We start from the raw sequence: 26,276 nt of genomic DNA, 5'->3' as shown, positions 1-26,276 counted from the left end.
TTCTAAAAGCTTTGTTTTTTGTTAGTTGACCCTTCAGAGAAGGGTCAACAAGTGTGGATTTATATTATCTTTTTATTATTTTGACTTCGAAGATTTTTCTTGTAATGTTCTGTGACTCTTTTTAGACGTGAGTAGAAGGCTCACAGAGCTAGTAATCTACTTTTAGCGTGCAGTAGCTGTTTCGGATATAATTAGAGATTTTCTGTTCTTTGTATTTCAATATGACTCCCTTATATAAATCCTTCATGTAATTTTCTTTGTATTTTGCATTTTTTACGAGAACTAATGGTGCCACGGTTGGTGTGACGCATTCTGTGTGCATAAATAAAGTTGCTTATAGACATTTTAATCCTTTCGTGTTTTTTATTGAATGTCTAAATAGTAATTTAGTTTTATAATATTAAACAAACATAAAAATAACAACATGTTTTTTTAGGGATTACAAAACAAAATTAAAATAGTCATTGATAAACATTTTTATTTTATTGTTTTTTTTCTAAACAATTCGAGAATGTTTGGAAAACTACGTAAAACAGAACGACAATAAACATTTTCGCATTCATAAATATAAAATGCCTCCCTTGAAATTTCTTCCATCTATAATGGATAATTTCCCCCGGTCCTTTCGTGTATAATCAATACAGTACACCAATCGTAGGATTTAAACATTAAATACCATAAAACGTCCAGTTCAGCGCCATAATTAAAGATATATTTAAATCGCAATTGAAGTGAATATAACTTGTTTTGGCTTCCTATAAAAAAATAGTATACCAAAATAGTTTATGCTGATTGTCAGGAAATTTCGTTAGCATTTCATTAAGATACACAGCCAACAAAACCTGGTCAAATCAAATTTTGTAAGCATTTTTATCAGAAATATATTTTTAATTTTGCTTAAAAAGAATAAAATTTAAGGGGAATGTAAACTTGCACTTTTGCGTTTGTACCTGTCGGTACTCTTTTCAGTCTTAGCAACATGTGACCTGTCTTCGCAGTTTAGAAAAATAGGTATAGCAGCACAATTTGTATTTCTAAAAGAGTGTTTAAGTGTGTTTACATCGTGTGACGCACATCAACCATCTTGTTAGACAAGCAGTGAAATACACTTACTAGAAACTTTTACAACATTGTCCTTAGGACTTTTTAATGCTGGTTACTTTTGTGGGGTCAGAGGTGACAGGTATGACGGTGTTAAGGAGTATTTGCTGGCCCTGGCTACGTACCGGAAGTTGCTGGCCATTTCCCTGGACAAACAATGAAGATATTATTAATGAACATTAAAATTAAAAAAATAAAAGATAAATGTTTCAAGTCAATTGGCCCAACCATTTTTACGTATAGTAATTTTTGCCGTTATTTTAATTGTGATAGACGTATTGCTCTAAATATTAATATACGTTTCGTAGACAAAGTAGCCTAAAAACAGGTTTGTGTAAATAGTTTCCCATTTCTGCGATTTTTTTACCCTGAACGTGTCATCTTAACGAAAAACATATCCTAGAATATCACACCTGGAGAATTTGCACTGGCTGGTGAGCTCCGTTGCCGGCACGTAAGTTAAACATCTGCGCACGAGGGTTGATTGTAATTGTCGTCGATTTGTGGCCATCCAAGTGCTGAATAAGCTGAGGTGCCGACCTTGTTACACCGATTGTTCGATGTTGGGTCGGCTGCGACTGCTGCTGTATAGCCGAGAGTCCTTTAAAAAACCGTAACTAAAGTCAAGAATTCCACAAAAGCAAATGATAACAGCGAGTAGGTGCAAAACACAATTTCGGACATATAGCGTATGTCTAACTAACCAAATCTGATTTTAGATACTTTAGTATCCACGGCGTCCTAGAATGCGACCTACCAGTTGTTCCACCTTTGCTGATGATTGTGATGGGCGATGACGTTCCGGAATTACTCAAAGTTACCTGCTGGTGGGTAATCCCCGATCCGGTTAATTTGTCGTTTTGTTGCTGTTGTTGATGATTTACTATAGGACAACAAAAAAACGCATTCTGTCTTTTGTCGACCGTACAGTGAGAAAAAAGTACAATTAGACTCTTGCCACATGATAAAAAAAACATCATGTGGATTTGTCATTCTTCATGTCAATTCGCATGCGTTTTCAACAAAGTGCCATTGGTAAAGTACTCACGCTGAGCGGCCAATTGTACGGCTATGTTTGCAGGAATGGTGACCGTTCCCGAAGACGCCAGTCGTGATCCTGAGGTCAGCTGGATTTGCTGAAAGTTCTGTGAATTGTTTTGTACGTTTCGTCCTCCGCTACAACGTAAAAATCGTATTAACACAAATTAGGCTGGCCTGAGACTATAGCAAATAGAGTTTCTCTGCTAACCCATATTTCAAAGCAGATAACAGAAAAGCGAAATGCGATTTAATTGCTGCAAAATAACCTTGCTTTAACCACAGGCGTAATTAGGAAAATAAATAACGATTACCAGTAAACTTCCAATAATTCAAAGAAAGAAAATTGCTGACATAAATCACTAAATCCGAATAACAAACTTATAACAACAAGGAAACCAAAAATGTGCATTTATTTAAACTCAAATATGTCTTTTTCAACAGCAAACGTCATGCTAATGGCGTGTTACCTTAGTAGATTTAAAGTGGTGGCAGCACTGGCACTTGGAATAGACGCTGGCACCCTGACAATAGTGGCACCTGTCATATGCTGCTGTGCTGCGCCAGCGTTACTGATGTGCACCTTGCCACCTTCGTGTTGCTGCGCGGCAATTGTCATTGTCAGTGGCAGCTGAACACTGACACCGCCAGACTGCTGGTTGAAGTTTTTCGCCTGTTTATACATAAAGAAAAAACATAAAATGAATCGCACAAATCTAGCTTAAAGCTACTCCGACGTAGTGCAAACTTAACAATTTTTCTGCTGCGTATAATATTTTAAGTGCTCACAAAAATGCTTTTTAAAGTCAAAAAAGAGATAAATCAATAAACCAAATCAATAAACAAATACTTTAGAATTGGGCCGATTTTTTCTGAACTGTAACTGAACATATTTAATAATCGAACCAGAATGAAGCAATACAGTAAGCTGGACCTTACCCAACCCGAACCTGTTAAAATTATTATTTCAAGATGACATAACAAGTTACACTTTTATGAGAATCATGTTAGATTGAGGTGTTGTTTCATGCTGGTAAGGATAACTATTGAAGCAATAAGGGTTGTGAATTAACACCTCATCTTATTTAGAAGGTACATTTTGTAATAATTATTCGACAAGTAACTAGAATAACTATTTAAGATCTAGCCTAAATATTTTAAAAGGTTCGATTTTTGTCTAAAACAGTTGTGCAGTACATTTACGTTTCCGTCTAAAAGATTTCGGAGTGTCACCAACTTACCCCATCGACTGAGTGGATGACGTTGCTTAGTTTTTGGCCGCTCTCCGTTAGAAACGACGGTGTTTTGGCTTGGTTGACAACGTTAGTACCCTGTTGGACGCCTAGAAATCATAAGATAAATTAAACAGTGTGGTGTGTGCAGTTACAAATTCCGGAAATTTGTACGTTAATTGTCGGAAGAAAAACAGGTCTTAAAAAATAAACTTGAGATTGTATACATCACAAAGCGACGACCGTCATTTTTTTACAATATTATAAAAAAAATATTTCTGCGAACCTGCTTGGTTTAACTGCTGTTGTTTGGACTGTTGTGTGACAATCGTCAGGCGTGAATTATTGTCCTGACCCGAACCCTGAAGAAGTAACGTTTCGGTGCTCAGACGATGGCCGAGAACCCGAGATAAGGTTGGTGCAGTGCTCGCCGAATGCAGGCTTTGTTGCGCTTGACCTGCCAATTAAGCACTTTATGTAACGCCGCTGTCTAGGTTGGTAATATTGTAACAGAGCAAAACGTATGGTTGTTTCTTTGGATATATCGCGAAATGAATGTACAATCGCAGCAGCATCGATCACAATCTCGATAAACAAGAGACAGAATGCGTTCAGCGTCACAAATCCAGTTAAAGAGATCTTTATGGTACGGAAACACCAGTATGGACAATACTATAACTAACCAATTGAGATAGTTTGTTGGTTTTGGCCGAGGGTAACGGTCTGTTGCTGTTGTGTTTGCTGTTGTTGTAGTTGATGCCGTGGCATTGGAAACATAAACGCACTAAACAAAGACAACAAAAATAGCATTACAATAATTTGTCTTTTCAGCCAGATATGGCAAGCCAACTTCTAAAATTCAGAATACTTTTGGCGTAATTAAAAATATCTTGTAAATAATACCAATCATACCACAACCATTTTTGGCGTTATAAACATACTGAAGGAACTTAAGTTTAAAATTTACAAGACCTCTGAGATCCAGACTGCAAGGTAATGGTGTTCAGCGTTGGAGTGGTTACGATTGAAATTTGTGCTGGACCAGCTGATGATTGTAGCACTTTTTGTTGTTGATGTTGTTGCTGCTGTTGCTGTTGTTGTTGTTGCTGTTGTTGTTGCTGTAGTTGTTGTTGCTGTTTTTGTTGTTGTTGTTGGCGAACCTGGGCATTCTGTTGAGCGATTTGTGCGCGGTGAATATTGTCCTGCGATAGGCACAAAAACAAAAATTATTGTAATTTAGCGAGATTTTATAAAGATGCTCGACTTTACCAAAAGTATACGAGAATAGAACTTCTTAATGCTTCGGACAATGGGGTGTAATATACTGTTTTTCGGTGTCACGCTTTGCACGGAATACATCAGGGTCTCGACTTTTCGTGATTTCCCCATCTCATAGGGTCTTTAAACGGACCCTGCTTATCAATGAAAGCCTAGCTTTGTTTATAATAAATTTGTTTTATTTATTCTCAAATAAATAAAATCAATCGAGAAAGTCAAAAAATAAATGCAACACGTTTATAGAATTATACACCGATTCGATTCAATTCAATTAATGTATTGATATTTTTTAAAGAACGTTGAAAAAATGTAGAATCACAAACTAGTCGATGTAATAAAAACAACAATTTTGTTTTACTGACGAATAATTCATATCGTAACATTAGGGCACAAGAGTATCACGATCGAAGTAGGCTAACTAGTAAAACACGTGCAACCACTCGATATGAGGTAAAGAAGTCTACGACTATCGTAAGGGCTTTGCGATTGGCAATAATTAGGATTGCCAAAACACTACGGCACTACAACATACCAAGCAGGAAAGGTATAGATTCTAGCATAATGCTTCGAGGATGTTGTTAGATAAGGTACAAAATTAACCCTGTTCCCAATCGTCCCAAACCCTGTTCCTATGGTTTTTGATGTTAGGCCATTTATATCTTATTCTTAAGGGTTTAGGTCTTGCCAGCGAGTTCATATTGTATTATGTAGTAGATATTACTAAATAATTAGTTTTAATGCAATGTTGCTGTTAATACTACGGAATAATGGAAATACTTCCGGTTTAAATAATGTTGTTTTATAGGTCCTTTTTTGTACTGTATCCAATACCGCAAACGATAAAGATGTAAACCACAGACGGCTGTTTGCAAACTAAAATGAGAAAATCGTAGCAAGTCAAACCAAATCAAAACATGTTAAACTATCATTTTTAGATGTCAACTATACAAAGAGCAAGCTGCAGCAAAATTCGTTATTAGGTTAATGATCGGAAGTCTCGAACAACTTACGTTTGCTTTAAACTTGGTCCAGTGCTTTACAGGTAAGTTGTTGACCGAGCCCACTGCGTATAGGGCGCGGTCCTGCTCCAGCTGCCAAGGCTGCTGCAGTAGGGGAATCTGATATTTGGTGGTTTGTTGAAGCGGGCGACTCTGCGCAAAAACGGCCCGGTTAGAAAAGTTTGGTTCACAATCCCATGAACGTTTTGTTACTATGAAAAATAAAGTGTACTTTCTTGTTGAACACTATTGAAAATAAGTAAACGCAACGCCAAGACAACACCACTGGAAAAAATCTCTACGTGAAAAAGGGCGCAATACCATACAATAATAAACTACTGTCTCAAAATGTAAAAAAGTTCGCTACTGAATAATTTTGTTTTATTTTAATCAACTAAAAAATCCTATATATTAAATACCTATACCCACATTTAAAATATCATACCAACAAATTACCTAGCAAAGTTTAAACGGGCGAATGTTATTGTTCTGTTTGAAATAAATTAATTTATGTTAGATTGGGCCTTTTAATATAAAAATGATTGGTTTTACGGACCCTCCTTATACAACTTCACTGACTAGGGGTGATACAACTGATTACTATTAACAACTTAATTCTAGCTATTAGCACAAACAATTTTCTAAACATTTAGATACGCAATTTAGATTCTTCAAATAAAAAGGGAATTTATTGTCTCGCACTCTTCAACTAAACACGGGCTACAATGTCCGTTAGTACAATCGAGAAATACCCTAGATTTAAGCCACTGCCCAGTAATAAAAGTCACCAACTTACAACGGCAACAGTAGCGGGTCTCCTACCATCCTCTGCAAACAACTCTTGGTATTGGAGTATGTAAAGGTTTGCGCGATGCTCGGTGCCAAGAGCAAATCTACTGCAAGATGAAAAAACACACATTCGCACATTTCATACACCACTTTAAAAGCTAGCATTGAAACCCAATTTTTATGGATATACTGTAAATTGAAAGATGGTAAGCAAAAGGTCAGGGAAGTGGCTCTCAACCTTTCCCAAACCCATGTGTTGAAACAGTTTGCGCCCCAGCCCCTGACCAGTGGACACTTTTCAAAAAATGTCAAGGAACGTCTAAGGTAAACCTTAACCTATTTTTTTTATTTTAATGCAACAGTTTGGTTTAAGGTTACACTCATGCCACACGGAAGAAGGATTTAACGCACATATTTTTAGATTTCAAATACGCAGTAAAACAGGTGTGTCTTAAAATATATTTCGGGATTTAAAATGAGTAAAAACTATTTCTATTGGTCTCAACTGGCTACAGTGTCATAACCAGAAACAAAGCCGCAAAGATTGGATCTCGAACCTGCAGCTGTTAGCGACCGACGTTCCCTTATCAGCGGTATGCTGCTGGAAGTACTTGTTTGACTGCAGCTTGCCGAAGTAGTGCATGTCTGAGGGACGCTGTAGGATCGTGATGCGCGAGTAGACGTCGCGAGTCTGAGATTCAGACTTCAGATGGATTTGCTGGACTTCGATCTGCGTGTGTAAAAATCTGTTTTCGCTTTGCTGGACTTATAGTTGTAAATGAACCGACAATCATCCCTAAAACAACGCATTTGTGGCAGGTTTAGAATAACAATGGAAACAATTCATCGTTCTTAGTCGTATGTTCCAGTATTTCGCAGACCCGTTTTATAATCTGTTAAAAGCTAAATTACTTAATTGAGAGGCTGTACAGTGTACAATGTACATAGGCCTACACTTACAAAAAATGTATATAAATATCCAGTGGCGTATCCACGCCGTGGAGGGCTGCCAAGTGCGTCGCGGTCAAACGGAAAACGTATTCAAAAATATTGGACATGTTTTCATTTTTTTATCTTTTAGTTTCGGCAATGTACTAAAACTTGCAATACTTTTTTTTTTAATTTCTGGATACGCCCCTGTAACTATCTAAAACTAAAAGACTACCTCTGGCAATAATGCTTTTATAAAAAAATAACTATTTTTATTTCAATCTATTTAACTTTTACACTTTAAACTTAGGTTTGCACGTTTAGTAAAAAAAAAACACCACAATCACAAATATTGGATAAACAAATTGCTTATTTAACTGTAAGACATCCGTACAGTACATAATGACATTGACGTCTTACCAGGTCGTCTGACAACTGGGGTGGATGTGGTGACAACGGTTTGGCGCATTCATGAACCCCTATTCCACTGCTGGGATACTGGTGGGTTGGTGATTCCTTTGGCCACAAGTCTACAACCTAAACAATAAACAGTGTCAGCACAACGAAACAAACTGAAAAAAACTAGGATTGTACTTCGATAGGGCCTTTTTTCGTAGATGTTGGGTTTATATTTAAAAAAAGTAAACAATCGCATTTGCTAAAAAGATTGCCCCATACCAATCTAAAACATATCATAAATTTGGAAGTGGCCTCGTGCCCTTTGGATCCGACACAGTTCACACACGTGCCTATGTTGACCTAGAATTATCATAAATGTTGCACACAAAAATATTGAGTAGGCTATTTTACCGCAAATTGTTAATCACGCTGTATGACTTCTTGAATAAATTTCATTTTGCTGTCGAAGTTTCTAAAATTTATTGATTTTAAATTTATTGAAAAAAGTGGGATGGAACTGGAAAATAATGTTAACTTAGGCAAACGAAGTCGAGCTATATTTTATAAAACAAACTGAAATACAACATGAGCGTAACAGCTGCAAAAATCTAGAACAACATGCGGGTAGCGAGGCCTCGTTTCTAGTGAAGAGAAAGACCGCCACAACGCTATTTGCAGCTTTTTGTTAATGCGTCACCGATAAACAGGCGATTAAGTTCATAAAATTAGAAGTGTTATTCTTCGACGTTTTCTGTGCAATCTATATAGTATTTTATGTGCAATCTGCGGAGTATTTTATATGCAATGTATATAGTATTTTATGAGAAATCAGCCAGCGACTAATTGCGCCTACATTCTGCGGGAGTCTGATGTCGGCGCTTGAGGAAGGCGACTCTTTTGCCTTCTTCGCGTTTCTCTGTTGCACAAAGTCGAACAGCCTCAAACTGGAAGGAGCGGCCCTCTTTCGGCGTTCTTGCACCCTGCGTTGGGCAAGCAAGCCATGGCGACGAACTAACCTGCAAGGCGCAACATAAATTACGATTGAAAAAGTTCCTGGCTTTAATAAAAGTTTTTTACCATATTTAACCTGCTCACTTCTAGATTATTGTAACTTCCTTAAAATGCCACACATTGGCGAAAAAAATAACCTTGTCCTCCAATATAATAAATTACGTCGACGATAAAATTTAATCGAATGATTTAACTCAATTCGGAGAAACTGAAGATGCCACTGGCGAAATACATATTATAAGTTTTTAACATTTTGCTGGCTGATTTTTTTCAAAGCGGTCCATTGCTTAAACTTAACGTTAAATAGCATAATACATTTGCGCAAATTTTAAACCTTGATCACTTTCGCTAAAGGTATTATGCATATGACTACCGTACCTACCTTTTAAAAGGAGTTGAACTGAAGGGGCGTTTACGTTGTTGCGTAATGTTATTCAAAACGGCCACAGCAGGTGTCGGATCCAAACAAAGGGGATCGCTTGTACTGAGGATCATACAGCTTTCCAGTGCCAGCCTGTGGGTTGCAACGTGATGGGTTGTAACGTGATGAGTTACGATTTTATGTCTATATAATCATTATTAATTGCGTTTGAACATGAAACTTTACGCCCCATAGCAAAAGGATGTTTCCCGCACATATAACTATTATGTTTTTTACATACAGTTATTAGCAAATGCCTTGGCATGAGTTTCAGTGAAAATAACATACCACATTGTTAAAAAACAATTTTCATGGTATCAGCGGTTTAAAATATGTTTTTCGTTGTCATTGGTACAACCGATGCATGTAACAACATTTGGTTGAATCTACCATCCCTTTAAACCGGACAAATGTAGTAATAGAAAACATGCTGAGCCAAGCACTACCTGTCGTCGTTATTCCATTGATAAAGGTGAGAAGTGCTTTCTACAACATCATTCACATCGCCGAACAAGGTCTACCAAACAAAATGCTGACCGTTAAATACGACACAAACACATTCCCGTACCACTAATCCTACTTGAAATCGTTTTCTCAAGCAAACTTTGCTTGGTTTGGGCAACAAAAATGATGTTTTAACATGTATATACATGATGTAGGAAAACAAACTTCAATGTGCAATGAGAAGGATTAGGAAAACTATTATTACAATTGTAAGGCTTATATTAAACTTGGCAGACATTAAACATTAAACAATGAGCGGTGTTGGGGAAGAATATCGACAAAGCTGTCATTCACTGCAATTTGTATAGACTACACAATTTGAATAAGGCACAACACGGTGCCAAGTCTAGCTATACAGCGTAACTGGTAGTGGTATTTCAGACCTGTGCAATAACAGTATGTTTTTTGCATTACAGGTAAAATATTTCACATTTACAGCATTGCGTCAGCAATCGATAATTGTCATTCAATCTGTCCGACCCTCTATAGTCATATTTTTAAAATATGGACCGCAGAAATACATTTGTGCCGCTTCTATTGGCCCAACTTGTTATACTCGATATCGCAACATGAGTGGCTTTGAAGTGCTTGTGTAAGTGGAAGAGTTTAGCCATTTTTTCGGATACAAAGTTGGGGCCTGAATTTTCTTGGAACTGGGGGAGATCAATATGAATAATGTTTAAAAAGCACGATTTTATATCATATTAAACTATACATACTTGCAACACATAACCAATGAAACGACATTATTTATGTAAATATATAACGAAGGTTCAAATTGCATTTTTCATTGAAGTATAAACATGAAAACAGCTTGCCAATTTAAGGTTGTACGAATTGTACGCATTTTAGCTAGATTATTTTTGGAAAGGAAAACGTTTCAAAATAGATACAAACAAATTATGATCAAACTCTCACTACAATTCAGGCCTGCTGAAACAGCATTATTCGTATTTCGACAGTTTTCGAGATAAGGCTAACATTTTGAAAAACACACCACCCTCAGGGAAAAAGTTCGATGTACCTCAACGGGCGAGGCGCTACGTATATTAGCGAGTTAGGGATCGGGCTGAATTCAGCGGCCGAGGGTTGATGGTCACACGCCTATTTGGCCGCGTGCAGAAACCTAAGAAAACAAACGCGAGGACAAGCTATTGTGGTCTGCCTTCAAGGTACCGATTGCCGCCTTATCGTCCCGTAAGGAAAATAACAGTCCAGAAAACTTGTAGCCCATAGGATACTGTACAAAACTGACCGGATGTGCGCTTATGTGTTGGTGTTGTGAAAATATCAGTTGGAAGATTTAGTGTTACCGAGGCGGTTCTGTTGTTACAGGTTAGAACGCTAGTTTGAGGTGGTAATGTGTTAAATGTGCCTAAAATTTCTACACTGCAAACACATGCAAAAATTAACCCCTGTAAAACTATGTCAGAAATACCAAAACGATATTGTACCGTAACGCTTGCATTGAAGATTAGTAAACCCAAATAAATGTGTAGGATGTAGAAAACAGCTTAGCAGAGAAGTTAGCACTTCACCAGCGGAGGAAGACATTATAAAAAGCTATTAATATTAAAAAGGACCCAAAAAGGAAAACGCAATCATTTCGTCGTAACTTGATGATTTCATTAGTTGTACGAAATATGTCTAAACAAGTACTTAAAACAAAATTAATTTCAGCAACGTTGTGGAATCGCCTATTTACGAGTGTGAAAAACGTGGTAAAGTTGACCTAGAAGATGACTTATCCAATTGGAATGGCAACGAAATTATATGTGTCAGCAATAACACTGGCAATCTTAACCAGCCTCGCTGGAGCACAATCAACTGTAAACGATAATCTATGTCCGTCTGTGTGCATGTGCGACAATGTTGAGAGGTAAGTTGCACATGGTATAAATCACCTCTCTAAATTAAAATTAAAGGTTTGCTTATTGTCTTGTTTGGAATGATTAACAAAAATATAGCATCCGATCCTTAAACGACTGTGAGAAAGCTTCTACGCTGACACTGGCCATTAGATCGTTATATCCCCTTGCCAGTTAGGACACACGTGTGGATACAGGTTTTTTGTTTTGGGTATCAGCTGTAGCTTAAAAAACATCTGCTGTTCTCTAGCGAGCTCGTACGGAAATATAAACTGAAGTCATGAATTTTCGCGAAAGGCTCAACATATTATCATTTATTTGGTTTAAAACAGCACAATTTTTAATTTACCACAAAGCGTGACCAAATGGGGACATAAAATAGACCGCATTATTGGTTATATAAACGCATTTTTCATTTGGCTGAAAATGCACTTCGTAGAGTATGAGTATACAACAAACAACGTGCGATAGAATAAACGGCGCATTTGGACTCAAAAGATTTCTTTCAAAATGGGAAAGAACGTCACATCAGAAAATACATGGCGCCCCTCTAATCCGCCCACGTTCATAGTGAGGCTAATTAGAGATACGGATAGGAGCCGATACCCGATTTCAAGTGGTACTATTGGTACTCATTCGATACTAGGGTGGTATCGGTGCCGATCGGATTGACATATCAATTTCAGCCATGGTTTTCGATCACAGTGATTCTACCTTAAAGGTATTTTTTAGAAAATAGGATGTTAATACCTTAATGGGAACTAAACTCAATCACATTAAAGCAACTCATGGCGTTATAACCTAGTAAAAATGCCTTTGAACATTTCATCTATATTGCTTGTCTAAACTTCGTAATGACGTCATTGGTATCGGATCGGATCCGTTTTTTTTTGTCCAAAATATCGGGTATCGGTAACGGACTAAAATGGCTAGTATCGGACAACCCTAGTGCTAATTTAACAAAATTTCCTTTCCAGGTACGTAATTTGCGAGGAGAAGAAGCTGTCACATGTGCCCTTGCCCTTGCCAAAGGGAACAAAGCTACTTGGTCTATCTAAAAACCAAATCCGACAACTTAACCCCAGTACCTTTGCCAAAAGCGGTATCGGCGGCAGCCTAGAATCGCTCGTCTTGTACGACAACATGATCACCGACATAGTGCCAAGCGCATTTATCGGCTTCACAAAACTTAAATACTTGTGGCTTTTCGGCAATCGCCTGACCTCGCTACGGACCAACTCGTTCAGCCCGTTGGCGAGCGCTGTCGAGCTGGATCTCAGCAGAAACGGGTTGACCAATATAGAGAGCGGAGCGTTTTCCGGACTCGACAGTCTGCGCATCCTACAGCTTTGGGGAAATCAGCTGGAGAGCCTGGATGCAGGCGCGTTGGCCGGAATGCCCGCGCTTTGCAATCTCACGTTAGGTAGCAATTGGTTTTGACGTTGGTGCTTGTATAGGTCTACTTTTAAAACAATATATCAAAAGTAGGATATATACGTCTGGCGCTTGAAGGATAAGGGTTTTTTAGATAGCCAATAATGCTTACATAATAATTGGGATCAATCGACAAGCGATAGATCAGTGGTTAACAAACTTAAAAAACGTGGTTGGACGCCTTGCGAACGTTAAATAAAGACAGGTGTGAATTGTAAAAAAACGAGTGGGTTAACGCAAGCTAGTATTTTATAACGGTCAAATACCTTTTTAAAATGTAATCACAATAATGCTTAATAACGACGTAGCATCTAAAAACAATCATTTTCTGTAGGAGACAACAAATTTGAGGAAATTCCCACCGCCGGATTTCAGAATCTTAATAACCTAACTTCACTCGAGCTTCTTAACCTTCCAATCAGCGTGGTAAGGACTGATGCATTCAAGCCTTTAACCAACCTGCGTTGGCTACATATAGGGGATTGGCCACTCTTGCAAAGCATAGGTAAAGATTGTTAAAACATTTTTTTTGTCTAGGATATTATTATGCCAATCCAAAAACTATTAAAAAATGAGTAGCACTGGAATGCGGTTCATTCTGCTAATCGCAAAATTTTTCAAAAACAATTCAACTTGCAGACGACAACGCATTCAGAGGATTACATCAGCTGGAGTATATTTCGTTGCATGGGTGCAATCTGAACGAAGTGCCGTACAACGCTCTAGCACACGTTCCAAACTTAAGATATCTAATGCTCAGCAACAACGAACATATCAAACAGTAAGAAAAACATGCAAAACAGTAAGAAAATGAAACACTTCTTTTGACGACGACAGAACAAATCTTCCTCGGGTATTTGGAGTAATAATATAAACAGACGTTGAATTGATGTGCTTGGAAATTGCGTTTACTATAGCTTTTTGGTTTTGGATAACGAAATTAAGAAAAAGAACAATTTATAACTATGTAACACTTTGTTTAATGATTCTTCAACCTTTTTGGGTGTAATTCAGTAGGATACTCACCCCCAGTTTGGAAAGAACTATTTTAAAGTTTGAAAAAACATTGCTATTAACATTTCTAATCTAATGTTTACTGTTTACTGTTTAGCATAATGTCATCTAATAACTCAAGTGTATTTAATTTCAGCCTAAGGGCAGGTGACTTTTTGTTTGGTAAAAATTTGGAATCTCTTTACCTATCAAAAACTGGAATACACACAATCCAGGAAAGTCCTTTCAGAATGTTGACCAAACTGAAGCAGCTTGACTTGTCGCAGAACAAAATAACCACTCTGCCCAACCATGTCTTTTTACAGGTAATTTTGGTAATGTCAACCATACCATACTAAAGTAATCCAACCAACTGCTGAACAGAAAAAATGCGTTGCAGTTATATTTAAAACAAGGGTTATTGAACTTTCTTTAATTTAAATCCTTTAAAAATTGTTTTGGTTCACATTAAGTGTCGTCATGAAATTCAACTAAGATGTCATAAGCCAAGTAGAACAAAAAAACATCTGTTTTCAATCAAACAAAGATCAAACTAAAATAAAGTCTAAATCTATAAAAGGAAAAAGGCGACAAAACACTATTTTTATGCCCCACTATTCTTTAAAAAAATAATTCCATTTTTTAGCAATACACAAAATTTTAACTAGGCCTCCATGGACACTCTAAAACTAGTGCACACACAGACAGTTTTAAGCCCCCTTGACTTAAATAATGTAAGTCGAAGATTTTATCACTGTTAATCTGTTTTTTTGAGAAATTTATTCTTCCAAAATGCGCTATGCATACAATGGCATGTGGCACCACTGTGTGACTCAAACTCTACCAAGTCTTAATTTTAATAAATCATCATAAATGCTGTTATGTTGAACTTCATTTGAATCTCTTTATGTCCCTCATGCATCACATATATGTTTAAGTGAAGTCATGCCACAGCTGTATATTTGCACACCAGTTCTTTTTTTTTCAACATTGCACAATACAAATTTAGAGGACATTCAATAGCTCTTTGAAAGAGTATTTTGGGCTGCAACAAAAAAAGTTTGCTGACCACTTCTCTAAACAACGGTTTTTAGGTGGTAACTTGTAGCACAGCTCCAGGAGTATTGCAAAGCAACAGTTATAGTCAAAGTATTTGTTTGCTTTAAAATTGTTATTATATTACCAGTTGGAAAATCTGCGGGCTCTTAATTTATCGTACAACAACATAAAAGCCCTTTCCTCATCAGCATTTCTGGCTTTAAATCTGTTGAACGAAGTTGACCTGCTACAAAATCCAATTATCTGTGACTGTGATATCAAATGGCTTAAGGCACTGCAGGTGAAAATCGTTAATGAGCACAACAAAAATACATTAGTATATATTATAAAAGTTGGTCCTAATCTAAATAAAGTAATATAAGAAACATCATGACTTAAATCAAAATTCCCATGCTCTTTAAGTTCAATTTGCCTGATTATAAAATAAGAGGACTTTTGAAGATGAAAGTGGCAAATCGTCCATATTTTAAAATACAATATTCAACAGAGCAATGCCATTCGTTTCAAAATTGTCAAAAATTAAAGCTTATAAATAATAAATTTTATTCTTAAAAAAATAAAAAATAAATTGAAGGGACACTAAATCCTATTTTCAGGAGATGAAAATTCGGGAGCATTTTCGCCTTTCGGGCAAATGCAGTGACCCGCTTCTGCTCAATGGAACAGATATAGTGACTTTGTCAGCCAGTCATTTTATCTGCGAAAAGCCTTCATTTAAAAAGGGCGAAGAAAATATCACGGTTATTGTACAAGTTGGTAAAGCATCATGGTTGCCATGTACACCTAAGCACGGTGTACCAACACCAGTTATTCAATGGATTGGACCAAACAAGATTCAAACTGAGGTAAAGAGGTACACCATTTGTTCAACAGCAGGGGCATTCACTTTTAGCTAATTAATAGAAAATCCTGATTATTATATACAACAAAGTCCTAGCGTAAACAAAAATAATTCATAATTACTATAAATGTATAAGATATTAATGTTATATTAAAAGAAGAAATGTTTATTCACAAATGAAATAACACATTAAAATACACTTAGCTGCAACTAAACATTGGCCGTTGTTTTTTGGATAGTGTTATCCGATTTCTCTTTCAGAAAAACATTCACCTTCAACAACTAGCAAACGGAACCTTACGTATTGGTCGTGTTAAATCGAGTGATTATGGACACTATCTATGTACAGCAACTAACAAATTGGGAGAAGCTAATCGGACTGTGGTTTTACTTGAACATCTTCCAGAAGGTATAAAAAACAATGAAAAAGTACAAATTAATTTAGATTTTAGTTAAGAAAACAAATGTTGCCCAGTGCCCAGCTTCCAAATTATGTTGCTGCAATACCCAGAAAAAACTGAAAAATGATAGTAACTATTTATAATATATGTTAAGTTTACAAGAATAAAGGTTTAAAATGATTTCATAATACTGGATTTTTGTGAAGCACATGTCAAGTTTTGCCTGTGTATAAAATCTTGACAATGCCACAAATAATCCTACTTAACGATTCAATTTTGTACTTAATTATGATGATGCTATTATTCCTTATTTTTTTAGATGTAGCTCAAACATCAGGCAGGACTGCCGCAATTATTGTCACCCTTATAATTATCACTGCTATAATTGTGATAATTGTTGTTATTTACAAGAAAAGGTCATACAAAACTTTTCGAAATGGACTATATGGTAAGAAAAACAGCTTACTTTGAAGATTTAAAGAGCAATGCTTTTGTATTTCTTAGAAGTTAGAAGCAATTATATTTAAAGTACAACATTCTAACAGAGCATAATTTTACTTTTTATTTAGATGTTATGCTTGGTGATAATGAATCTCAACACTTGCCAGTGCACAAGCCAAAATCAAGATAGCTTTTACTTTTTATAAAAAATGTTGTTGTGCAATCCTAGCAAAAGCTTTATGGTCATGAAACTCTCTTGCTTTAAAAAACGCTGCCAATATTTAAAATATGTATATTAAAAAAAGTTAATTTTTTTCTTATTTAGAAACAAAATTTTAATGGTTTCCTAATTTGTGTAAGAGGGTAAGTTACAAAGCAGGGAAGAAAAGCACAGCTTATAAGCAAAAAAATATTTTTTACCTGTTGGCTTGGATGGAGAAGGGTATATTTTGTTTGAAAAGTATTTGGTCCAGCAGCAATTCTGTAGTCCCTTATTTCAGCAATAACACAACCAGAGTAAAATATTTCTATTTTCAAAGCTTCCAATGCACTAACCAGCAAGGGGGGGATCTGATTTAAAAAAAAAAAACGTTATAAACTTCATGTGGGTTTCTCAAAACTCGATAAACAAAGTGTACCAGTTTTTAACAATACATACAGAATGTTTAATGTAAAAAAAATATTACTTAATCTTCAATATTTTAGAATAAAGTAACTGAATACACAACATGCTTATTTATTAGTGGTGGCAAACTGTTGATAGTTGTTTTTGTGGTGACAATTATTATTGTCTTTGTGTATGTTTTATAAATGCTATTATGTACGTGCAACCTACTTTCCTTTAACATGAAGTTCTTCCTCAAAACTCATTCAAACACAGAAAAAAAAAAGAAAACTGCTATAAGAAATACAGTGGTCAGAGTTAACGACAGGGATTAAATCTATTGTAGGTGTCAGTATTTGCAACATTTTGTACCATCAAAGAAAAGTTGTTTAATGGCATAAAAAATATGAAAGGCACACAAGCACGCTTTTATAAATTGGGGCCGTTGTATTGTAGCTACAGTATCAAAATATAACTCTGCTAATATATATGCTACACAGTCCTAACAAAACATATTGATTCTGTGACATATGTGTATATTTTAGTAAACCATTGACTTTGAATGACATCAAAGCAATAGTTTTTAAATAAACGAATAGATTTAAAATCAAAATTATAGAGTATGTATATGATACTTAAAAATGGTAGACTTATTAATTTATACCCTGATAACTTAGCATGCATATTTAAACACCTCTTCATTGTCAATGTAGTCCAACATCTCATACTCTTCATAAGGAAGTGATATAGCCTCTGAATAATAATCATCACCCATCTTAAACATCAGCGAGTAGCCATTATTTAATGGGAACAAACTCACAATTATTCTATTGAGGTTCTTGGAAGTTTCACATAACTTTTTCAGAGGTTTGTTTAACAATGAATATCTCTGCAAAATAAATATTTGTATTAAAAATCAGTTTATTTGAAAATTGACAATAAATTTACATGATACATGAAAGTTTATCAAATTCTTTTTGAAATCAAAATGGGTCACAAAACACTCTTAAGTGGGGCCAGGGGCTTTGTTGCTTGTAAATTAGTTGTTGTTCATTTTTTTTGTAAACCCTATGCCTCTTTGTGTCTAAAATAGCAAGGTAGGATCAAGTAGTTAGTTGACACACTCAAAATGCAGAATAAAGAGGAAAATATACCAATGTTAGTTAAAGGTCTGTAAACCATCTCTATAGAAACTTCGGCTTTATTGCTTACATTTAATAACCTAAAGTCAAACGAAGGCAGGATCTTGGAAAAACAACATGCACATGACACTTTTAAATATAAGCTCACCCAATGCAATGAGAAATACAATTAAAATAATAAACTTGCTGGGTCTAGTAAAAGTTAAGTAGTGTACTGTATATGTATTATGTATGTTTAGGTCGAACACCAAAATCTTTAAATTACAAAAAAATCCTTTTAGATATTTTTGGGCACTGACTGGGTAACATTTAAAGGTGGTTGGACATTGTAGCCAAACATTAAAGTTTAAGCAAAATGAAATAAACAAATTTTCACATTGCCTCATTGATATGTAATTATTGAACAACAGTTTATACAGAATTGCTTAGTGGGCGCAAGTCACAGGACAATTTGAAACGCTAGGCAAGATAGAAAAAAGTTTAAGAGCAACAAGTGCAGAGCAGGGTCAACAAACTTTTTTCATAAAGGGCTGCAAAATTCTAAGGACTGGCAATTGCATGCCGAATAACTGTCAAATTCAAATGGGCTGAATAAAAAATTGTGAATTGACATTACCATTAACAAAAACTTATCAAAATATATAGTGAGCCTTATGAAATTTTCATTTAATTTATTATTTTATCAAAATTTGGCTTAGTTTTGCATGTCAAACATTTTTAGTAAAGTATTCATTTCATAACAGTATTTTGGAAACATTACAAAAATATGCCATGAGCTGGAAGAATTAGCCTGGTGGGTTCTAGGCCATAGTTTGCTGACCCCTGGTTTAGAGCAAGCGTCACACAATTTCTTTTATTTGAGCTACGTACCACCAAAAAATAGTCAAATTAGTTTTCTTTTCGAGCTACATACACAAAGAATTGCCCAAATTAGTTTTATTTGAGCTATTTACGGAACAAAAAGTGCCCAAATTTCTTTCATTTGATCTACATACGAATAAAAAATGCCCAAAATTCTTTTATTTGAGCTACGAACGACCAAAAAAGTGCCCAAATTAGTTTTATTTGAGCTATATATAGACAAGAATGTGCCCAAATTAGTTATGTTTTTGCTATGTTACTAGCAAAAAAAATGCCCAAATTAGTATTTTTTAAGCTAAGTACGGAAAAAAAAGTACCCAAATTTATTTTATCCGCACTACGTATGAACAAAAAATTTCCAAAATTAGTTTTATCCAAGCTATGTGTTACGTGTTCACTAACACATTAAACACCTGATTTAATTAATTGCCATAAGCCAAATCTTAGAGTTCATTAACTCATATTATGAATTGATAAATAGAGTTTTAAATTACGCGTTACAGCTTTCGTTTGCCAAACATTTTCTTCAGTTACATAATAACATTTTTGATGACGCAATGTTTCTGTGTTATTGTGCGGGTAAAGCAATTCGTCGATTTAATTGCAAAAATCCTGAGTTTTTGTGCGTTCCCTCGCCTCGTTTTAAACCTGTCATTTAACTTTTAATCTCTTAATCTATAAGCAGTCAGTCCTGCGGGCGGTGTTTTCACACCCTGCAAAACGAGCCACTTGTTTTGCTGGCATCTGATCCCGCTGCAAATTGGCCTTAGTATGGCCGCTGGAATCTTAAAAGAGTGCCTAGCTCTGTTTAAAAAGTTCAGGCCAGTCTTTTATGGCCAAATATGACATGTAACTTTCTCGCTTTTCATGCCGTGTCTCAGCGGTGTTTTAGTGCAGTCTATAGCGCATGTTTGGCACAGCGTTGAGCCGAGAGTGGCGACAAAAGGCCGTCGCTGTCACAGTAACTTTATATCAAATATTATATACGTTCATTAAAGCTATTTGACAACCTTTTACTTCACATTGTAACAATATACTTTTGATTGAAATTGTAGTTGTGGTTATGATAGGTAGCATATCTGACCAGAAACCTTCGCCAACCAATGAGAACTCACGCGGTTGCAACCTGCTGGGCAACTGTATGGGGGCAGGGGCCAGGCCCCAGTACACAAGTCACGGTCCGGCGTAACACTATGTATGGACAAAAAAACTGCCCAAATTAGTTTTATCTTGAGCTATGACCAAAAAAGTGTCTTAATTAGTTTGTTTTGAGATATACTGCGAAAAAAGTGGTTCTTAACTAGGGGAAGCAGGCGCTCCCCCCTAAAAAGTGCGCCGAAAAATTCTCAGGGCATTGCAAGAACGACTACAAATATTTTATATTTGACAGAAAATTTTGGTTACATGTTATGCCTGGTATGATTTTTGCCTTTATTCGGTGTCTTATGGTTTACTTTGAAATTACAATGATGTGTAGTTTCACCTGAATCGTCAGAAATTAGTGCAGTTCAGAGCAAAAATGTCTATGACAATTAGGGCATGCAAGTGTAGGAGACTTTTAGACTTTGAGGTTGTGGCAATGCACTAATTGGACCTTTAGGTAAACTCAAGGCAGAGATAAATTGAAAGTAATGCTCGAAAACTTACAAAAAAACTATGAGATAGAATTAATATTGCTTGATCCACCCGAACCCATCCACTTAACCATCACCCTAACTTAAATAATGTGCGTTGATTTAATAATTATTTGAATGGTGGGAAAAACTCGGGTGGGCATAAGATAATTTTTCATCCAGGTCAACGTTTTGGTTCTGGTGGGTTAAGTATTATTAAATTTAAAAGCAGATTTGTTAAGTCAAATTATTGCATTGTCCAAGACTTAAAAGTCAAAAAGTCAAACTTTTCCATCCTAATCGCGTAGACCATTTTGCTTAGAACCACAGTAATTTATGAAGGATCAGGTGGTAGTTTAGTAACTGCAAAATTTGGTGAAGTTTTTGTGATTGGCAAGATTTGGAGCTACTAATTTTGATAAGTTCACGGTGTCTTATATTCGCATTTTTACGGCGGATTTGGGCTTAGTTTGTCTGAACAATGTAGTACAGTTGACAGGGATCTAAGTTGTGCATATGGGTTAAGACACCAGGCCATGGTTCCAGTAACTGGAATTTCTTGCGATACACGCGAGTCATTCGTTTTACAACTTTCTTTTGTCCTAATTTATATATTTTTGCTCAATGTATATGTCTTTAGCACTGTATGTTTTTTGGTATTGGAAAGTAGTTGCTTCATACATAAAAAACTTCGCGTCGTAATAGCTTTAAACTTTTTCAAATAAAATTATTGCAATTATTTTGCGATCATGCTGTTGTTTAATGCTTTGAAGGTTAGGACTTTCCGAAGACAAAACTTTAGGCTCATTGTTTTGGTAAAACAGTGTACAATGCAAAATGACAATATACCAAAAAAACGCAATGTTGCATGTTGTGTCAACTTAAAGAGTAGCTTGAATTTAATGCTTACTGCTAAAACCGCTGCACTATGCGCAATAATTGCTTTGATCATTGGGCAGTTACACGGCACTATGCTTGACTAAGTCCGCCAGACAAACTACCAAGCGTAATCGTGTCTCAAGCGAGCGCAATACTGCAAATAAAGAGATTTTTATGGCTGGGAGCAAGGGCGTATCCAGAAATCAAAAAAGGGGGTTTCGAATTTTTAACTTAGGGAATTCCCCGTTTGTCCGTCTGACGTTAATGACGTCATAATATAGCGATGGATATGATGTCATGAAATAGCGATTGTAATGACGTCATATGCCTTTCATGGCGCAATGATAAAAAAGCGCTGATCTATTTCCCAAAACACCGTGCAGGCCGTAGGTTGCCGACCCCTGTCTCACACCGACATTTGATATTAACGCGGACAGCAAACAGCGAGAAACATCAGCACCGCCTAACTCGACATTTTTAGCAAGAAAAAGTGTTGCGACGCCCTAGAGGGGACACTGCTCGTGCTTCACATATTGGTTTTACCAAGCTGGTTTTGACAAACATGTTGTGAAGGCATTGACTTTACAGTTGTAAGGCTGCACAGGTACTACGTCAAAATACGGAATCGCAAAAAACTAAACATTGCGTTAATCATGTTTCGACAGATGTGATGACTAGGGCGAATATTTTTTGACCAAAAAAATAGAAAATTTTGACAAATTTTGACCTGATAATAATTTATTTTAACAAAATTTTGACCTGTTAGAAATACATTGATTTAAATAACCTAGGCATCGTTATTCACGCGTTTTTCATACCGTATATTGCTCTAATAAAGATATAATACGGTTAAAATGACTTTGAACTTATATCAAAACTAATTTTTTTTTTTGATGACAAGTCAAAAAATATTCGCCCTAGTGATGACGGATGACACATACTGTAAAGGCTATATATTGCAAATACCATTAAAAAATCATCGTGCAAAAAAATCTGGGTTTTTCCCAATTTCTGATATGTTAAATGTGATGTTTGCGCGAAGGGCAAAATTTTTTCTCAGTTTTGTTGTTAAAATTGGCTAAAACACAGTTAGTGCATAGGGTGCCATGGTGCTCAACCCCTTCGCGCAACTTAGTTAGTAGCTCAAAAGTTCGCAAGTCGCAAAATTATGAATGGTTTTTCCTCAGTTACTACACATGTGTAATTTTGATCTAAAGCATCGGACAACATAAAAGTAAAATAAACAAGAAACACAACATAAAACCAATAATATCATTATAAAAAGTTAAATATTGGAGTAGAGTTCGCACCCCTGTAAAAAATGTTTTATAATATTGATTAACATTTTTTAATACCTTTGAAAACGCTACTTCATCATTCTTGGCATTACTCGTAACAGCTTCAATAAGCATATTTTGCAGTGATTTCCACTTTGACGAAGTTTCGCTACATTTTGTCATGTTGTGATGTTGATTTGCACACTTCATTGTGTACTGCCCAAAAGTAAATTAAAATACATCTTAATTGGCATTACAAATACAGCAGACCTTGTTTTAAATTTGCTTGGCATATAAAAGTTTTGAATAGCATAGAATGCAACAGATAAATACATTGTGCAAATACCTCTGCTTTGTTGATGAATGCTTCCATGGTATTGGTCAAAATATCTAGTCAAGAAATATTGCCAAAGCTTTCTAACAATTATTTTGCCGGATACAATAATTCAGTTTTCTTATTAAAAACTACATTCTTTCTGTAAAAAGATTGGTAGTATAATAGTCTGAAAAACATGACACTTCTCAGTGAGACTTCGCTAACACAAAGTTAAAACTTTATGTTGAAGGTATGCAACCAACCTTAAATGTGATACGCCTGTAAGGGAAAATCGGGCGCTGGTCTAGAATCCTACAACAATGTGCATTATTTGGGTTAGGTTGCGGGATTAGCGTTTGGGTTAAGGTGGGTCAAGTAATATTATTAAATAAAGAATATAATAATACTTGACCCACCCACACCCGAACGCTAACCAGCAACCTAACTCAATTTTGTGCGTTGATTTCATAACTGTGGTAGGATTCTAGACCAGCTCCGAAAATCGGCCTAAATATTAAATTTTGCAGGTTTGGATGGACAAAAAGACCTGCAGGTGTAATTGTCATAAGTTTCTACTGTGGTAAATGTAAGGTAAAACACCCATTTTGTTGTCAGTCTGGATCCTACCACATTTTTAAGTGCAGTAACACAATCAGTATTTAAAGTTGGAATTGAATTGCAATCTGGCAGAATAAATATATTAATAATGTGCATGAACCTATTTCATTTATTTTGGCCATGACTCTAAACCCTGTATTACGCCAATTTACGTAACTAAAATAAAATGGAAATTTAGCAATCCGCTTATAGGGTTTTAGTATAATTTATTCACTCACATACTGACTGCATTCCATAATTTGTAGCCGCCAAAGATTTAGGCCAAACTTTTTTCGACTGAAATCCTACGCCAAAATAGAATGATATGTATGCCAAAAACAACAAATTTATTTGTTAAATTAACTAGGCCGGCAATATTCAACGACAAATGATGTTACTGGTATACTGGCGTGATTTTGTGCAAGCATTCCACGCCAAAGATCTCTGGTGGGAAGGCAGTGGAATGCAATCAGGACTCGACTGACATTACATGGTTTGAAAATTAATGATAAAATGATATAAATACAACACACAATAATTTAATAAACATGATAGTAATTATTTACTATATATTCAGTTAATGTAATTGTTGATCTTGTTGTTGCTCTGGCAATGTCTTAATTGCTGGTGGAAGAGCCTGCTGCATGTCATATTGAATAACACTGCGCAGCCTGTGCATTGTCTTCAGAATCAGAAGTAACATTGTTGAAAACCCACATTTACAACGATATGTTGATGGGAAAGGCAACAGAAATGGCATGACAATTTCATTAAGCTTCAAATTGTTCATGGGAACACCTGCTTCTGCTATAAAGGCTGCTATAGTATAAATAAAAGCGTAAGGGAAAACCCCTAAGATATATAATTTGTTGACATTAATTTATTGTCAACTTTTTTGAGCCAGCAGGCAAGATAAAGGTTTTTGTTAATTCATGACAAAAAAGTCTTTGGAACGCCTAACTCCAGCAAAAATATAGATGTATCTTAAAGAAACACGATATGGCATCATTACTACGTCACAGGTTTTAACTGTGTAAGTCAGTGGTCGGCAAACTCTTTTGTCGGGCCCAAAGTACTCTTTTCAGAACTATTGAACCACATTTGGGCCGCGGTCCACAGTTTGCCGATAACTGGTGTAAGTTAGCACCCGAACCGTTAGAAATTAGTGCATTTCTAAGCAAAAAGGTCTACGACAATTAGGGCATCCAATGGCAGAAAAGTCTAGACTTTTAGACCTTGAGGTCTTGGCAATGCACCAATTTGGACCTTTAGGTAAACTCCCGGCGTAGATAAATTGAAAATATTCGCTGAACATTCACAAAAGATTACGAAAAGTGTGAGATAGCATTAATAACACTTGACCCACCCTAACCCACACGCTAACCCGAACCCTAACTCAAATAATGTGCGTTAATGTAATAATTATTTGAATGCTGGTGAAAAAGCCCAAACTCGGGTGGGCACAAGGCTGCCACTCTAAATTTACATTTTGCCCTACCACACATGCCAGTTTTACCCTACGTTATCCCTACGCTTTTGCGGGTAAATCTAGGGGCCCTACAACAACTCCATTGGCGTAAGTGGGCTAAAAACAAAATAGGAAGAGGCAATTTGCCCGGCAACCCGCTTCCATACTTAAATTTTTTATTTTTTAAAGTTATTTTATTTAATTTTCTATTTTAGAAGAATGAGCCGGTCCCCAAAGCTTGAAATTTAAAGTTCGGTAAACGGCCAGTATAGTGCCTTCTTTCTGTAGGCCTAGTATTTTCACACCAAGTTCTATAATTTAATGTTATTTGGTAAATAACTCCATTGCACGTGTCTAAACCCCATAATTTTCTTTTTTACGAAAATTTTTTTACGAAACCCTACTTTCCCCTACAAAGTACGCTTTTCCCCGTAGGTATTCCCTACCCCCTACTTTAGGTGAAAATGCCCTACCGTAGGGTAATATCCCTACGAGTGGCAGCCTTGGGTGGGCATAAGATAGTTTCTCGTCTGGTACCATAGGATTGTTACGTCACAAATTGAGGTATTGGAGCCTAAAGCGTTTATGTAATTATTAATTCAATGCACGTTATTTAGTGTATGGTGCTGGTTAGCGTTTGGGTTTAGGTAGGTCAAGTATTATTAAACTTAATCTTTTAAGCACATTGTTAAGGCATTTAGTGCATTGTCCGTGACCTCAAAGTCTAAAAGTCGGACTTTTTGATCCCTTTTTGCTTAGAAACGCACTAATTTCTAACGGA

General features: G+C 36.0%; 2 protein-coding genes across 2 annotated transcripts; one reads left to right on the top strand and one right to left on the bottom strand.

Moving 5' to 3' along the window:
* Positions 1–512: 512 nt before the first annotated feature.
* LOC146136340 (uncharacterized) lies at positions 513–23,590 on the bottom strand. The gene is made up of 20 exons (XM_083396210.1): positions 23,461–23,590; positions 23,193–23,330; positions 18,037–18,231; positions 17,159–17,308; positions 9,644–9,714; positions 9,159–9,290; positions 8,619–8,781; positions 7,787–7,903; positions 6,994–7,166; positions 6,444–6,540; positions 5,660–5,800; positions 4,344–4,573; positions 4,055–4,155; positions 3,658–3,828; positions 3,381–3,481; positions 2,610–2,812; positions 2,150–2,277; positions 1,859–1,984; positions 1,514–1,702; positions 513–1,258 (listed from the first exon to the last, which is right to left on the bottom strand). The coding sequence occupies exons 1-20, from the start codon at positions 23,485–23,487 to the stop codon at positions 1,137–1,139; spliced, it is 2,775 nt and encodes a 924-aa protein (XP_083252336.1). The 5' UTR covers positions 23,488–23,590; the 3' UTR covers positions 513–1,136.
* Positions 11,441–16,928, top strand: LOC146136341 (uncharacterized). Its single transcript, XM_083395592.1, has 10 exons — positions 11,441–11,580; positions 12,547–12,992; positions 13,338–13,508; positions 13,643–13,784; positions 14,154–14,322; positions 15,183–15,335; positions 15,652–15,900; positions 16,158–16,305; positions 16,623–16,745; positions 16,867–16,928. Exons 1-10 carry the CDS (start codon positions 11,441–11,443, stop codon positions 16,926–16,928), a joined length of 1,803 nt encoding a protein of 600 aa, XP_083251718.1.
* Positions 23,591–26,276: the final 2,686 nt, after the last annotated feature.

The sequence above is a fragment of the Ascidiella aspersa genome, chromosome 8 (assembly GCF_963924565.1).
Source record: "Ascidiella aspersa chromosome 8, kaAscAspe10.2, whole genome shotgun sequence".
Lineage (NCBI taxonomy): Eukaryota > Metazoa > Chordata > Ascidiacea > Phlebobranchia > Ascidiidae > Ascidiella > Ascidiella aspersa.
The sequence above is the reverse complement of the archived record's forward strand: the minus strand, read 5'-3'. Positions and strand labels throughout refer to the sequence as shown.

Excerpts from the sequence above, each read along its gene's own strand:
- LOC146136341 (XM_083395592.1), top strand. The coding sequence starts at position 11,441 with ATGACTTATCCAATTGGAATGGCAACGAAATTATATGTGTCAGCAATA. Across the intron at positions 11,581-12,546 it reads ATGTGCGACAATGTTGAGAG|GTACGTAATTTGCGAGGAGA; the intron begins GTAAGTTGCACA and ends TTTCCTTTCCAG. Across the intron at positions 16,306-16,622 it reads ACTTGAACATCTTCCAGAAG|CTCAAACATCAGGCAGGACT; the intron begins GTATAAAAAACA and ends TTTTAGATGTAG.
- LOC146136340 (XM_083396210.1), bottom strand. The coding sequence starts at position 23,487 with ATGGAAGCATTCATCAACAAAGCAGAG. Across the intron at positions 5,801-6,443 it reads GACCCGCTACTGTTGCCGTT|AGTCGCCCGCTTCAACAAAC; the intron begins GTAAGTTGGTGA and ends GTTTTTGCGCAG. Across the intron at positions 3,482-3,657 it reads ACAGCAGTTAAACCAAGCAG|GCGTCCAACAGGGTACTAAC; the intron begins GTTCGCAGAAAT and ends TATGATTTCTAG.